The sequence below is a fragment of the Ochotona princeps genome, chromosome 13 (genome assembly GCF_030435755.1).
Source record: "Ochotona princeps isolate mOchPri1 chromosome 13, mOchPri1.hap1, whole genome shotgun sequence".
NCBI lineage: Eukaryota > Metazoa > Chordata > Mammalia > Lagomorpha > Ochotonidae > Ochotona > Ochotona princeps.
In genome coordinates this window covers 40,975,978-40,990,277 of record NC_080844.1, presented here as the reverse complement: position 1 = coordinate 40,990,277, position 14,300 = coordinate 40,975,978, and the positions used below count along the sequence as shown (strand labels likewise).

Below are 14,300 nucleotides of genomic sequence, written 5' to 3'. Positions count from 1 at the left end.
CATTTGTTCCTTTTAGGATTATGATGGGGTGGATTGCTGTATAGACTTGTGATTTGTTCTTGTGCTCTATTATCACCAAGCTTGGTTAATAAAGACTCCATAATAAGCCTTAGACAGGTCTGGTATGATCTTGCTAACACCTGCAACAGTGCTTTCTCCACAGCTGTTGTCACTGTCCTGAGCTTTATGACGGTGACTACTGCTCTCATGTCCTCACTGCCCAGTCATTGCTCTCATCACTATCCCTTCATCAGAGCTGCACAAACTACAGCTTCCAGTACAGAATCTAAAGGAGGAAGCTGCTCTGAGAGAAACAAGGTGCAGGCTAAGGCCCGGCTTCCCAGTGTCTGTTCTGGCCCTGCCATGCTCCCTCCCACTGCTCATACCTGTGACCTCAGGGTGCTTCAGCAGGAGCAGGAGTCCATATCTCAGGGTGGTGCTGGTCGTCTCCGTTCCCGCAGCAAACAAATCAAACACCGTAACCAACAGGTTGTCAATAGTGAACTCACTCTGTGGGTTGTGCTTTTCCTAGGATTATTTGAAAATATGATATTATACTAGCACATTGCATCATGTTTAGGACAAAAAAAAATCTGCCTTCTCAAATATAAACTTATAAAATGGAAAGGGCAGCATTACAACACTTCCAGCTGCTAGGAACGAGAGGACATCAAGTTAAGTGAAAGCAGTTAAACATAGAAACATAATGACTGTATATTCTCACCCCTATACAGAAGCTCAAAACTAAACTAAACTAAGAAACAAAACTCAATTTAACAGATAGAGGGGATTTGATTTATAAAATAGAGAGGGTCATCTTTGTGGCTTTGAGGTTAAACTATTTATCAGAAAGCTGCCATACCACGTGGACACTGCTTTGTATCCTGGCTGCTTTACATCTGATCAACTTCCAGACCTACAATCTTGGAAAGGCTGAGGAGGATGACCCATGTCCTTCAAATACTGCAGGCATATGGGAGACTGAGATGTAGCTCCTGGCTCCTGGTTTCAACCTACACCAGCTGGCTGTAGCCAGCTAGGAGTTGGTCAGAACAAGGAAAATTCCTCTCTCTCTCGCTCTCTCTCTTTCTCTCTGTTTCTCTCTTTCTCTCCCCCCTTTTACTCTCTGTTTCTCTCCTTCTGCATGAATGTTATTGTATTGGGGTCTTGACCAGGTCTCTCCTCTCTATAACTTTGCCTTTCAAATATGAATAAATAAATCTTCAATCAAAAGGAAGGTGGGAGTGATCCATGAATGATGACAAATATTTCATGCTAGTATGGCTGATATTAATAAGGGAAATTGGTTATGGTTTAAAGCTCGAGGCAAACGTATCGTAACAACACAGAATGCTAAAAAGAGGAAAACTGCCCAGGGATTATGAAAATAATTTGAACTACTTCAGAACTCTTGTTTTATAAATTGGAAATAATTCTAAAATTAAAATGTTTTTAAATATTGTAATAAAACCATTGGCCTGCATGTGAGTTGGGTTTAGGCTGGGACACTGCATCCAGTGGCACAAGTAAAAACCAGGATAAATACCGAGTGGCAGGGCTTTGCTGCAACATCCACTGGCAAATGCCAAGACAGGGTGCAAGTTGTGTCAGATTGAACCACTTTATCCACTGGAGAATGCAAGATCTAGGACTGAGAATGGGGCTTAGGAGAGAAATTGTGGGCATTCCTCTGCTGGACAGCTCCCTGATAATAGGCATGAGAGCCAGGGTTGGGGATGGACTAGGGTGGATAAGGCGGCAGCACATATTGGCATATGTGTGGACTGTATTATGGGGTGTGATCTGCTGAGCTAAGCTTCAACACCCATAGGTGCATGCAAGAGCCTGATTGGGATGTGCCATGGGCCAGACTAGTCTGTTGAACAAACTAGCACACAGGACCTGGGGCTGGTGGTTGGCATGGTGGAGGTGCTTGCAAAATTATCCCAATCGGCTGTAGTTCCCACCCCTGTATGCAAGGGCCACATCCATGACAAGTTGGATTGGCTGGGCTAGATCACACATAGGTTTGCATAAGATATGGAACTGGGAACAGAACTGACCAGGCAACTGTAATCACCATTGTGTGTACAGTCTGATGTGGGTGACATACTGAACTGGCTGGACACTGTCGTAGAGGCATCTAGGTTTCCACACTATCTATGCATTTATAAATAAATAAAAATTCACAAATTAATTCCCTAGAAGACAAAGTAATATAAGTTGAGGAACCACAACAACTGAGAAAACATCCACATCAAGCTTTACAGACAGCTGTGACAAACTCAGATGTCAATCTCAACCCACGCACTTTGTCACACAATCCAAAAACATACTCCAGCATGGACTTTCTTCAAGAGGAGACAAGACTTTAGACCAAACACACACGAGTACCCATGGTGTGCTTCTTAATTCAAAAACTCTAGGAGAAGTAGTGACTTTCCAAACCACACAAAGGAAGAGCAGTCTTGCATAGGGATGCATACATGCCCACTGGATTCATCTTCTAGGATTAGGACACAGTATGAAATACGAGGAACCAAATTTCTCTCTTGACGAGCATATGCTGCCAGTGACACCACTGCTGACAAGAGAGCTGCACGTGACGCCATCTCATGAGGATAAAAGACACAGCACACACTCCAATCTCTGGAATTCTGAGCAGATGCCTGACATTTCCCTAGCCTTGCCCTAAGTACTCCAATGTACCTAGGGACATATCCATTCATCCTGCAGGGGACTTATTCAGGCACTGGCTGCCACAATCTTCATGATTCTCCTGCATCATCAACTACCTGTTTCCACAGGTGCCTGGACCTTTACATTCCCAACCCTCTTTAGGTCACAGAAACCAAAGACACAAATGCAGCAGATCCGTATCCAGCAGGTTTCTCCCACTCAGGAATAACAGAGCATTCAGAACATGAGTGCAGGTAGTTTCTGCAAATCCTCTCTCTGGAAAATGGAAAGAGTGGAGGACAGAGAGAGAGCCACTCTCAGCCCCACTGGGAGGATACATGATCTGGAATGTGTATCTAACCTCCGCATGTACAGCTGCACCTCCACAGTCTGTATTCTATCCTCACTATCTTGTAGCACTACAGGACAAAGCACATCCTCACCTCCTAGTGAACACTGAAAACAGGGGCAACAGCTGTGAGGAACATGAACTTCACATGGCATCTCAGAATGGCTATCCAGATGGATGGGTGATATGCTTCCTGCTCACATGCCCAATCTAACAAGACTGGGAGGAGCAGTTCTCTTATCTACCACTTAGAAACCAACACAAGGTACCCAGGGAAATAAACAATAGATACATGTGTTCCCAAAAAAATAGTAAGCTCTATCCCCAGAAACCAATAGTAGGAAATAGGAAATATGTGATTTATCTGACACAAAACTCAAAATGGCATTATCAAAGTGCTCACCATGGTAAAGAGGGCAAAATATAAACACATGAATAAGTTGAGAATTCTTGAAAGTGTCTGAAAAATCCGAATAGAAGTCATATAGCTCAAGATGAGTGTGACTGAAATTAAGAAGTTCAGATTTACACTTTGACAGCAGACGACATATAGAACAAAGGACCTCTAATACAAAAGGACTGAAAAGTATTCACACAAATTTGGCAAACAAGTCCTCAGAATCAAAAATCCAGTTCTGAAAATAACAAAGAACATGAGAAACGATGACACCAATACAACTAGCACCAACTCAAGTCACAAATAGCTTGCCTGAATGTAAGCATCATTTTAGAATCATCTAGGGAAAACTGACTTCCTATACACAATCAAACTCAGGTAAGACTGTCAGTGAATTTTTCAAGTGGACAACTCACAGCAGAACAATATATTCAAACCTTGAAAAAAAGAAAAGCAAAAAATACATACAAATAAATTTAAAAGGCACTTTCCCCAACTAACAAACCTTGAGAAATGGAGGGGAGACGTGAGTTTTGACACAGTGACAGAAGAGGCACCAGCCAGATGCCACTTTCTGTTATGGAGGGGTAGAGTCCAAATCCCAGTTTGCTACTAATACACACCAGGAGAAGGGGGTGCTAGCTCAGTTAGCTGGACCTGGCCATCCTCGTGGGGGACAGTAAGGCTTCTGGATTTGTCCTGGCCACAGTCTCAGGAAGAATCTGTTTCTCTCTTTTTTTCTCTCTCTTTCTCTCTCTCCCTTCCTCCAAGCCTCCTTCTCTTTCCCTCTGCCTCCTATCTGTCTGTCTTTCCTACTCTATTTAACTCTGACCTTCAAATAACTTTCATAAAAACATAAACATTCAGACATATGAGTAACCTGGCTAGATTAAATCCTTGATTCACTAAAAGAAGGACTCACAGTATAACTGTTAAATGTATCTTGACAGTAGAATGCTGGACTTTCTACCATTGTCTAACCACAATGTCAGAATACACACACATAGCAGAATGATGGACGGGTGACAGGTGCTGAAGGACAATACTGTCATCATAACACAAGAAACAGCAATTGTGGTAGGAAGGAGAAAGGGAATGAGTAGAAGGGGAAATCGCTGAGCCCAAAGAAATGCACTATGAAATGTAAAATTGGTTTTTTACAATATAACTCACCTGACAGTCACATTGTAAAAAAACAAAAAAGGGAAAAGAAAACACCTTGACACACATTATCCCATAGTCTGTAACATGGGGATATGAGAAGCCCCAATTTACGTTGGATATTTTGTCTTTTAACTGTTTTGCATATTGGCTAAGACATGTGCATTTTCTGTGCCTCAAATAATTTTCATCTAAAACAAAATCCATACATTCTAGTAAAAAACTCATTTTAATTCGTTCAGGAAACTTAGTCAAGATCCTTAAACAGAGCAGGCAACTACAATAGTGGCCACGTATTACTTACCTGATCATTTGGATATTTGAAGTAAGTACAGAAATTATCAATAATCCACAAAACGCAGACAAATAAATGACATTTTACCTGTTCCATTCTGATCAGGAAGCAATCAATGAAGTCGCGAGGGTTGTTAATGTCCAGAGATTCTTGATGTTCTTTTACTTTCTCCAAAACATAATTTTTTATATAAATAGTGTTTTTTATGCTTGTATTGGGACTCCCAGGCATAAAATCAAGAAGAATAGGAAACATATTGCAAATCTTCAAAAGATAATTATAAAATTAATTTTAGCACAATTATTAAAGATATAGACACAACACACAAACCTGTAAATTTAAACTTTCCGAGAAAAAGCATCTCTACCTTGAGTAGAACCATAGGAATGTTTGTGCAAATTAACCCTTGGTGCTGACAAGGAAAGGTAAAGGACAAAGCCCTGGTCCCTTCATAAAAGATGACAACAATTTCTTTACACACCTTGTCAATTTCAACATCCTCATGCCAGTTCTCACTTAATACATCAACACTTTCCTACAAACCCAAAATATAGCCTGGCATGACTGAAACTTTCACATTCTATAAAGAGAAAGAAGAAAGGCTTGCCAGCCAGGTATCAAGCTCAGACACTTGTGTGTTGACATTGAGCATGTAGCCTCAAGAATAGAATCACCATTGTGTGAATGGGTGAAGACATCAAAGAGTCAAAACCAGCATTTTCTGCATGAAAATCTGGGAACTACAATGCTTAAGTTACTTCTATAACACGAAGTGTCACCTCACCACAATACAAAATCATAACATTTTTCATGAGTCATGCATCTCAAAACAATCATTTTGCTACTAAACCTTGCTTTGTCAACATGCCCCGCCATTCAAACATTCTAGCTAGAATCTGTGCTCCCATTCAGCCCCATTGATATCCCTAGTTGAGGTCTTTCGGGCAAACAAAACAAGCCAAAGACCTCTAAGTCGTACAGTAGATATACATGTGAGAACCAAAAGCTTTCAACAGGGACCTGGACTGTCTATGGAGAGTCATGTGAGGCTGGAGGGAAAACACAGAAGGACCTCCAAGAAAAGGAGCTCTCAATATTGGTGTGAAAACCACCAAACAAGGGCTTGAATTTTAGCACCATCTGTTCTCTGAAGGGCTCAACTTTATACCCAGAAAAACTTCTATTATATTATAATACAAACAGGACGGTGGTGTGCAGTCACTTCACCATTTGATTTCAACCAAGAAGTTTTAGTAGACAGATCAAAAGCCCCATTTCTCCACAAACAGTTTTGCAAAACCACCCTGAATCAGCTTTATCTAAAGATGACGAAAACAACAGAAAGCTGAAGGGAAAAAATCTTTTTAAACATTCTAAAAATTTTGTTTCCTTGCATTTGCATTGTCCCTTCTCCCTCCTGACGAGACTGTAGTCTTGGCAAGGACAGCACTGATCTCAGCGTGGGACTCTGGTCTGTGGTTCCAGATAACAAGGTTGTGCCTCTCTCCAAAATCTGCAAAAGAACATCTGGAGGCTGACCCAAGACATTCGTTCTCATTTACATCTAATTTTGTATTGACTCAGCTGCAAAGAAGCAGACTATCCTCGAAAAATTGCAAGAAAAATGGACAACCTACAACAAAACATTACAACTGAGGCACACATTGCAACACTGAGATGGAAAGAAGAACAGCAGAGGACAGAATAAAATGATCAATCAGGGCATTCAGAAGTGCCCGAATACTGGAAAATTGACCAAACTGCAAATATATCCAGGCAAGACAGAGGCTAAGAAAGGAGCTGTGAAACATATCACGTTAGAAGAAAATGAGCAAAGTAAGGCCTGAATATGGAGCTTCTGGTTTGAGAGAACATTTTGAGAAATCAGGCATGTTCACCGTTTAACGTTCCCGGGCCTTTGATATCATGATCTTGCTCCTGTGTAGCAGGGGTGGATGTGGCCAAGGCTATTCAAACACACAAGGTACATGGGCATGGGGTGGAATCAGGGAGCTGTTACCAGATGGATCTTCTGCAACCTGGTGCCCACCTAACAGTGAAGACTTATTGGTGCTATGTAGGAACACGCAGAAGCATAACACCTGAGACTACATACAAACCTATGCAAAGATTGGAGATGCAGAATGAAGAATGGGAGGCAGAAGCAGAAGAGTGGATTTGCACTGGTAACCTGTAAGAATCATGACAACACTGATAACATTATTGCTCAAAAACATCAGAAGGTTAGTGGGCATCGTTTTGAGGTGAAAATGGCCTTTTCCAAACAAGAGACACATTCAGCTGCTGGATCACCAAGAGGACATGGGGTGGATGTGACAATTTGAATCACAAAGTAAATATCATCTTTGGTTGAGGTAATTCTCCTTTAATAGAAATTTGGGAGAAGCAGGAGGCTACTATAATGGAGGAGCTGGGAGCAAGGGAAGTTATGGAGGAGGTAACACTGGATAGGAGGTGTGGTGGTGATATGAATAGTCATGCTTATACTAGTAGCTGAGGATCAGGATATGAAAATGAAATTTTTGACCTGGTGGAAATCATGATTCAAATACAACAAATTTTGAGGTACCTATGATGTTGGTGACAACTATAATAGTTTAGTATGTTATCGTGGATAACAGCTGTAACATTATGGACCCAGAAAAGGAGGCAGTTTTGGAGGAAGTTGTTTGGGCAGCTTCCATGGTGGTGTTGGTTCTGGGGCTGGTGATGGAAGTGGTCAATCAGGTAACTGAAGGTTCCAAACCCAACAGAAAAGCACTAAGGTTCTTAGCAGGAGAGAGAGCAAAGATAGAGGTCACCTCGAGTGCATAGACAACTGTAAAGAATCTGTCAAAAAAAAGTTGCTTAACATTAATAAGAATCCTTCTGGTTCAGGGTGTCATAGCCACAGTTTGTCAAATGCATAGCTATTGTTTAATGAATATAGTGTCAATTAGATGTACATCATCAGGGCCTTCTAATTCAACAGCATAGCTATTTTTTTCGTTCATTTCATTAGACATATAGCCTAAAAATGGTAAGACAAATTTTTTAGTTTAAAACAAAAAGAACCTCCCTCAGGGTTACCACTCTCACTGGACAGCACGAAAGCCAGGACAGGGCAGGCATGGCTAGACAGAAAGGCACCTGCCAGCAGGTGTATGGGCTGGATAGTAGGTTGGTTGGGTTGAACTAGGCTTCAATGCCCTTTGACATGTGTGAGAGCTAAATGGGATGCGGGACAGACTGGACAAGCCTGCGGTACATACTGGCAACCATGGGAACTAGGGTAGGGGGCAGAACTGTTGGGGGTTATGGGGAGTGTCCCCAACTAGGCTGCAGCTCCAACTGGTTTGCTTGAGGACCGAGTAAGAAGTGGGCAGGATCAAGCTGGACTGCAACACCCATTGGTTCACGAGGAAGACAGGGCTGGAAACAGAAAGCACCCAGCAATCGCAACAACCAGCATGTGTATAAGCTGATTGGGGTGACAGAATTTGCTGGACTCTGTACTAGCAAACTCACGCAAGAATCAGGTCGGGATCATCTCAGATGAAGTTTCTTTGGAGATCCCTCCAACTCAGAACCCCAACCATGAAGAAACTGTCAGCCAGTGGACTCTGAATAGGTTTCATTGCAATTGGAACTATGAGATTGGCAGCAATCCAGAACTGATGAACTATCAAAACTGCTTGAGCAGGACCCTCAGATCGTGCCTCCTGTTGGGAATCTGGGATGGGTGGGAGATTGGGTGGGGCTTTTCCCTTTGTTACTCCCCTAACCCCAGATACAGGGGAAAATGATATTAGTGTGGAAACAATGGTATTACTCACTTTCACCCTATAGCCCTTGACCCTTTGTACCCTAATCAACTAAGTAAGATTATTAAAAAATAATTTAAAAATAAAGCAAAAAGAATTGGAGACTGGGCATTAGATAAATTTTGAGATTTCATTTGAAGGCACAGCACAACACCCTAACAATTGAACTTCACCTTATATTGGCTAGGATCCTGTGTGGATACACAGTTGAACCACTACCCACACAGCTCCCTACTTGTGGCCTGGAAAACACTATAGAATGGCCCTAGGCCTTGGGACTCTGCACCTGTGCAGGAGACCTAGATGAAGCTCCTGGCTCCTGGCTTCAGATCAGCTCAGCTTATGCTGCTGTGGCCACCTGGGTAGTGGACCAGTGGACAACAAAGTTTTCTCTCTGTATTTTCTCTCTATATCTGTATTTCCAATAATTAATTTGTTACTTAATAAAGATTTCACATGGGACATATTCCTAACTTTAGTCTCTGTGCTCGTGTCCCAAAACAACTGCCACTCTCACCTTCCCGGTAACACATCCACTGGGAGGCAGCAGGTGATGCTTCAATACTTGCATCCATGCAACCCACAGAAAAACTCAATCATGTCCCAGATTCCAGACTTGAGTTGGCACACTTTTACTGTTGCGGACGATTGAAGAGGAAATCAGAAGATAGACATTTCATGTCTATCTGATCCTGAGTCTCTCCCAGTCTCAGCCATTCAAGAAAACTCAAGGAAAATAATGTTTAATAATAATTTTTTTAAAAACTGAAATAAAAAACTTGAGAATCCTGAGCATTCACCTGTTACTGACACTGAGGTTCAGTTGATCAACATATAAAACAGAGGTCAGAAGAGCCCCAACACAGATCCTGGCTTTCTTTCCTTTCTCACTTTCTCACTTTCTCCTGCTCCCTTCCTTCCTTTATTCATTTTTGTCCCTCTCTCTCTCTCTCTCTGTCTCTCTCTCTCTCTATATATATATATATATGTGTGTGTACGTATATATATAGAGAGAGATGTATATATATAGTATATACAGACGTATATACAGTCTATCTCTATATATACATATATATATACATATCACTTCATACTTGCTCTCTTTCTCATTGTATATATGTAATGAATATTTCCTGTTTCCCATTTTTCACTTGCACTTAAAGTTTCATCTCTGACGATACCAGTTGCAAACAAGGTAAGGGAACAGAAAAGGTGCAGAACACACAGAGCAACAGACACAAAATTTTAACAGTCTAGAAAATGTCACTATGCAAATAGCTAATCTGAAAGAAAAATATGATAAAAAGAGCCATTGCCCAAATTGAAAAAGAAAAAGAAAAACCCCTAAACAGAATTTAACTTCCTCCCAAATTACCATAAAACATGTTGCAAAGTCAATGTTGAAAAGTGGAGAACTGCAATGTACAATCCTGAGCTTGTCAGTGAAGAGAGGAAATGTTTCATCAGGAAGAGGGAACATCATCTCACCTGTACAATCCTGGAATTAAGAAGTCTGAAGTTTTCATTGAATTTTCCCATCAAGTTAAGAAATTTCTGATCTTTATAATCAAAACGGCTCTGGAAAATCACAGAGCAGATCACATTGCAGGGAGCAGCACCCAGGATAAAGGTGGGGTCACACAGTGAGGCTGAAGGGAAAACATTTTTAAGCACCATTAGAAAAGCCATACAAACCTCCTACACTTTGAACTATGAGACACAGGTGATTTTAGACTCTAAAACAGGAACTATGTACAAATTACCTAACCAGCATCATCTTCAAAGTGCTGAGAACAACACTCTTCCCCTTCCCAGAAAGGACTGTTGACCTCATTCCTTACTGAATGACAGTCTTCCAGCTTCAGGAACACCCAACGCCAGAGGAAACATCACAGCCTCTGTGCGCAGGACTCTGACCCCAAGTCAATGTTATTTGGAGGCCAAAGGGAAAACCTTAGAGCCCACCACTAAAAACCCTAAAACACCCAATAACTCAAGTTATCAGTGTACAGTTATATCTATCCTGAAAAGGAACAGTCAATTAAGGAAGAAATGGTGAGGGATTTTTGCACATATTCAATAATTAAGGAAAATGGGTGTAGAAACTGCAGAGTGACGAAAACCAAGAAGAGAAAGGGTTGACACAATTCAGGGGTTTGATGGAACAACTAAGGACAGCTAGAATTCATGGAAGCCAGGGAAAACAGCACAAATAAAAATTGACCAAGACTTGTTTGCCTAAAATTACAATGAAGTTAAACAACTTCCAATCAAACTGGCATGGCAAACACCACAAGTAAAATGAGGTATCGCCTCTTTAGAGCCTTTGAGGTGGGAGGAAACGTACTTCTTCAATAGAAAACAATGCCCAGCACCACTAACCAGGCTGCACACCTTTTCTTTACACTAAGTCTGTGCTCTTGTGGAATTATAGATTATTGTGCTACATAGCCATCACAGAATACTGTGTCACAATGAATTTTCAATATGAACCATCACTGAGGTCAATTTCATCATTTTACATACACAACAAGATGAAGATTTCTATTTTGCATTGTTTTTTGTATTTATGTGAGCAATATTAGAATTAAATTGCTATAACTAAGACATAACTAAATATTATATGTATAAAAAATGTAACATCATGAGATAATTAAAGGTGAATTAAATCAGGAGAATATAAAGAAATGATATGAAATTAAATAACAAATGGATGAGGAATTAAGTAACAGATGGATGAGGAATTAAATAACAGATAGATATTAAGTGCTTTAAAAGAGTGCTAGGCAGTTAAAATCAAAGCCCTACAAACACTGAAAATCTCTTAGATCATGTTGGGAGGTTCACACTACAAATGCAGGCCAATTAGTGATAGTGTCTGATGCCTTTTCATGCTCCATCATAGTGTGATCAAGTCATTCCCATCATGCACTCTGGTGAAATGTTCTAGAATATTGTTCCACAATTGTGTTACAGGAATAAAAACACTATGTTCTCTTTGGAAAATGAGGATGCAAAAACAAAGCAAGAACAGAAAATAGTCCTGTGAGGCTTCTATTCCCAAAACTGTGTAATGATCAGTATGTGATGCACAACAGCTAAATATCCACAGAAGCTCCCTGGACTCTGCTTCAAACAGTCCCTGCTCCTCCAGGGAGATGAAAACCACGACAAAGAATGCAGTTGCTCACTATCCTTGCAGTGAGTCCATCCAAGGCTGTCACTAGACAGGAGAGAGGTTTCTTATGGACATTTAAAGGGTCAGCCACCAGATCCTAGGATGACTTCAAGTGGCAGTTCCCATCCCAGTACTCATGTGGTTAGGCAGCTGGGAGCAGCCCACTCTCCATCTATCTCTTCTACTCCCAGTACAGATGGAAAAAAAAAATAGAAGCAATTGTCTCATCCAATTTCCTCCATTCCTCGACCTACCGCCCCTCAACGGTGCAAATGCACAAACACATTTCTCAATTATGGGAGCATCATCAAAAAATACAATAAGTGTGGTTTAAAAATAAGTAATAAATAAAGGGCCACCCACCATTGGTTTTCCTCAGCTCCTCCACAAGGCAGCGGGCCTCCTCTTGAACCCGCTCCTCTATGCTCCTCTTCCCCATCCCGAAATTGCGCAGGGTCATGAGTGCGAAGCGCCGGGTGTCTTTCCATGTCTTTCCATTGCTGAAAACAACTCCTGAGTGAAGAAGTGGAAAGTTAAGGAGGATCCAAGAAGAGGAAGAGGAAGCTGGCATTTAAAAGCTCTACAGGAGGATCCCCTAACTTCTTTATCAACCTTAACAATCCCCATTTTTACCACCAACACACACACACACAATACCACACACGCAACCATGTGCATGTAAACAAACATGTAACACACAAGCATGCATGTGAACATACACTCATGTGACAACATGTAAGCAAATACGGAGAATAATAATAAACATGCCAACATGTGAACACATGTAAACACACATGAACACATAGATGTGAACACTAACCCAATCCTTTATTAACTTTGTCATTTATTGGCAAGTCCTTTCTTCCAGAAAACTCTTCTCCCAGATCAATTAGTGCTTCCTTCACTGCTTCATAACCATACAACACCACAGTGGGCTTCATGCCCAAATACACAGTGAACACAGGGCCATAGACTTCAGACAGCTGAGGGAGGAAAGAAAAGTTCTCACTTGGTTTACATTATGTGCATCACTGAGCTGGTATGAACACCTTCCTGTCAATCATCCTGTTCTGTCAATTACAACATCAACATTCTGGAAGTTATATGTCTATGTCTTATGAATAATAAAGAGAAGGCCCATATTTAAACTGTGCTTTGGTGACACTCATACCTGAAAATTTATCAGGGTTCACAGTTAAGATAGGACCTCCCACCCAGCTGCACTGACAATAATTGGATCACCTACAAACCTCCTACCATGGGAAGCTGACTCAGTAGTAAGGAATACAAGATTTACAGTCACCCATGAACTCAAAAGGCCAGCCAAGTAAAGCTCTATGTGAGCAACCAGCATACAGAGAGTGGGCACCACTGAGGTACAGCAAGAACACACAGAGCTGATGTAAAGATCATTTGACCCGTACTGTGTATTCACTGCCACAGACAGTGTCTTTGCACACGCCCAAATGCATTCCATTACCACCCAGAAGATCCTGGCTCATTCTCTCCTTTATTCACTTGTACTGAAGAACCATAGAGATTTCCTGGACAACAGTAACAATTTGCTTCCCTGAAGTTTAACTCTCTTGGTTATCAAAGCAAATACAAGAAATAAACACTAGATGATTTTTCACTAAAATCAGCTATCACAAAACACTGTATTAACATGGACTTTGAGAAAACTAAGCCATTAGTGAAAAGAGCGTGAAACAAACAAACACTGGATTTTATTATTTTGACTCCACTCTACTGCCTAAAAGCTTCTATACTGACCAAATGCATTACTTTCTTTTTTTTAAGTACAAATGAAACATTTATTGATTAAAATACATTTGGTTTCTGTCTCATTTTTTAAGTTATTGTGGTAATAATTTTGGATGATGGCCAGAAGCTCAGAGGAAAATGTTTAACATTCTCAATAGACACATTCACAGTCTTTAACTATATGGCATACTGGTCTTATCAGCACATAGCAGAGAAATGATTAAAATATCCCTGTAAACTCAAACTTAGGCTGTCCTTAGGTGGAAATCAAGCTGAAACCTCCAATTATATAAGATAGAAAGTCACAGAAAGGCATTAGATTTGTATACTGTCAATCTACACGACAGATGGTACTGTCTGGCAATGCCTTCTTTATAACAGAAAATATTATTACAAAAATACCCACAAAAGGCATTTTAGTTCTTTTACTTAATATGCAGAAAAAGTACAGTGATTTTTATAGAATTGTAAGATTTAATATTCAATAGAACGTAACAATAGATTTCTTCACAATCTATGTATTAGTTATTATGTCATTTCTCACACAACCACATACTACAATGTGACTTAACTGTTGTATGAAATCATATAGATTTAGGCTCAACGTAAACAGATGACATCTAGAGAGAAAGTGAAAGAATGCATTACTTTCT

The 14,300-nt window shown here is 40.6% G+C and overlaps 1 protein-coding gene across 1 annotated transcript in view; it reads right to left on the bottom strand.

Annotated features, from left to right (window-relative positions):
• The window catches only part of LOC101529516 (cytochrome P450 2C14-like), a 116,338-nt gene that overhangs the window by 9,079 nt on the left and 92,959 nt on the right, over positions 1-14,300 (bottom strand). Inside the window, exons 2-6 of the mRNA XM_058671988.1 lie at positions 12,704-12,866; positions 12,247-12,396; positions 10,194-10,354; positions 4,969-5,145; positions 387-528 (exon numbers count right to left, since the gene is read on the bottom strand). Of these exons, the coding sequence (XP_058527971.1) occupies positions 387-528; positions 4,969-5,145; positions 10,194-10,354; positions 12,247-12,396; positions 12,704-12,866 (793 nt within the window). The remainder of the gene's footprint in view (positions 1-386; positions 529-4,968; positions 5,146-10,193; positions 10,355-12,246; positions 12,397-12,703; positions 12,867-14,300) is intronic.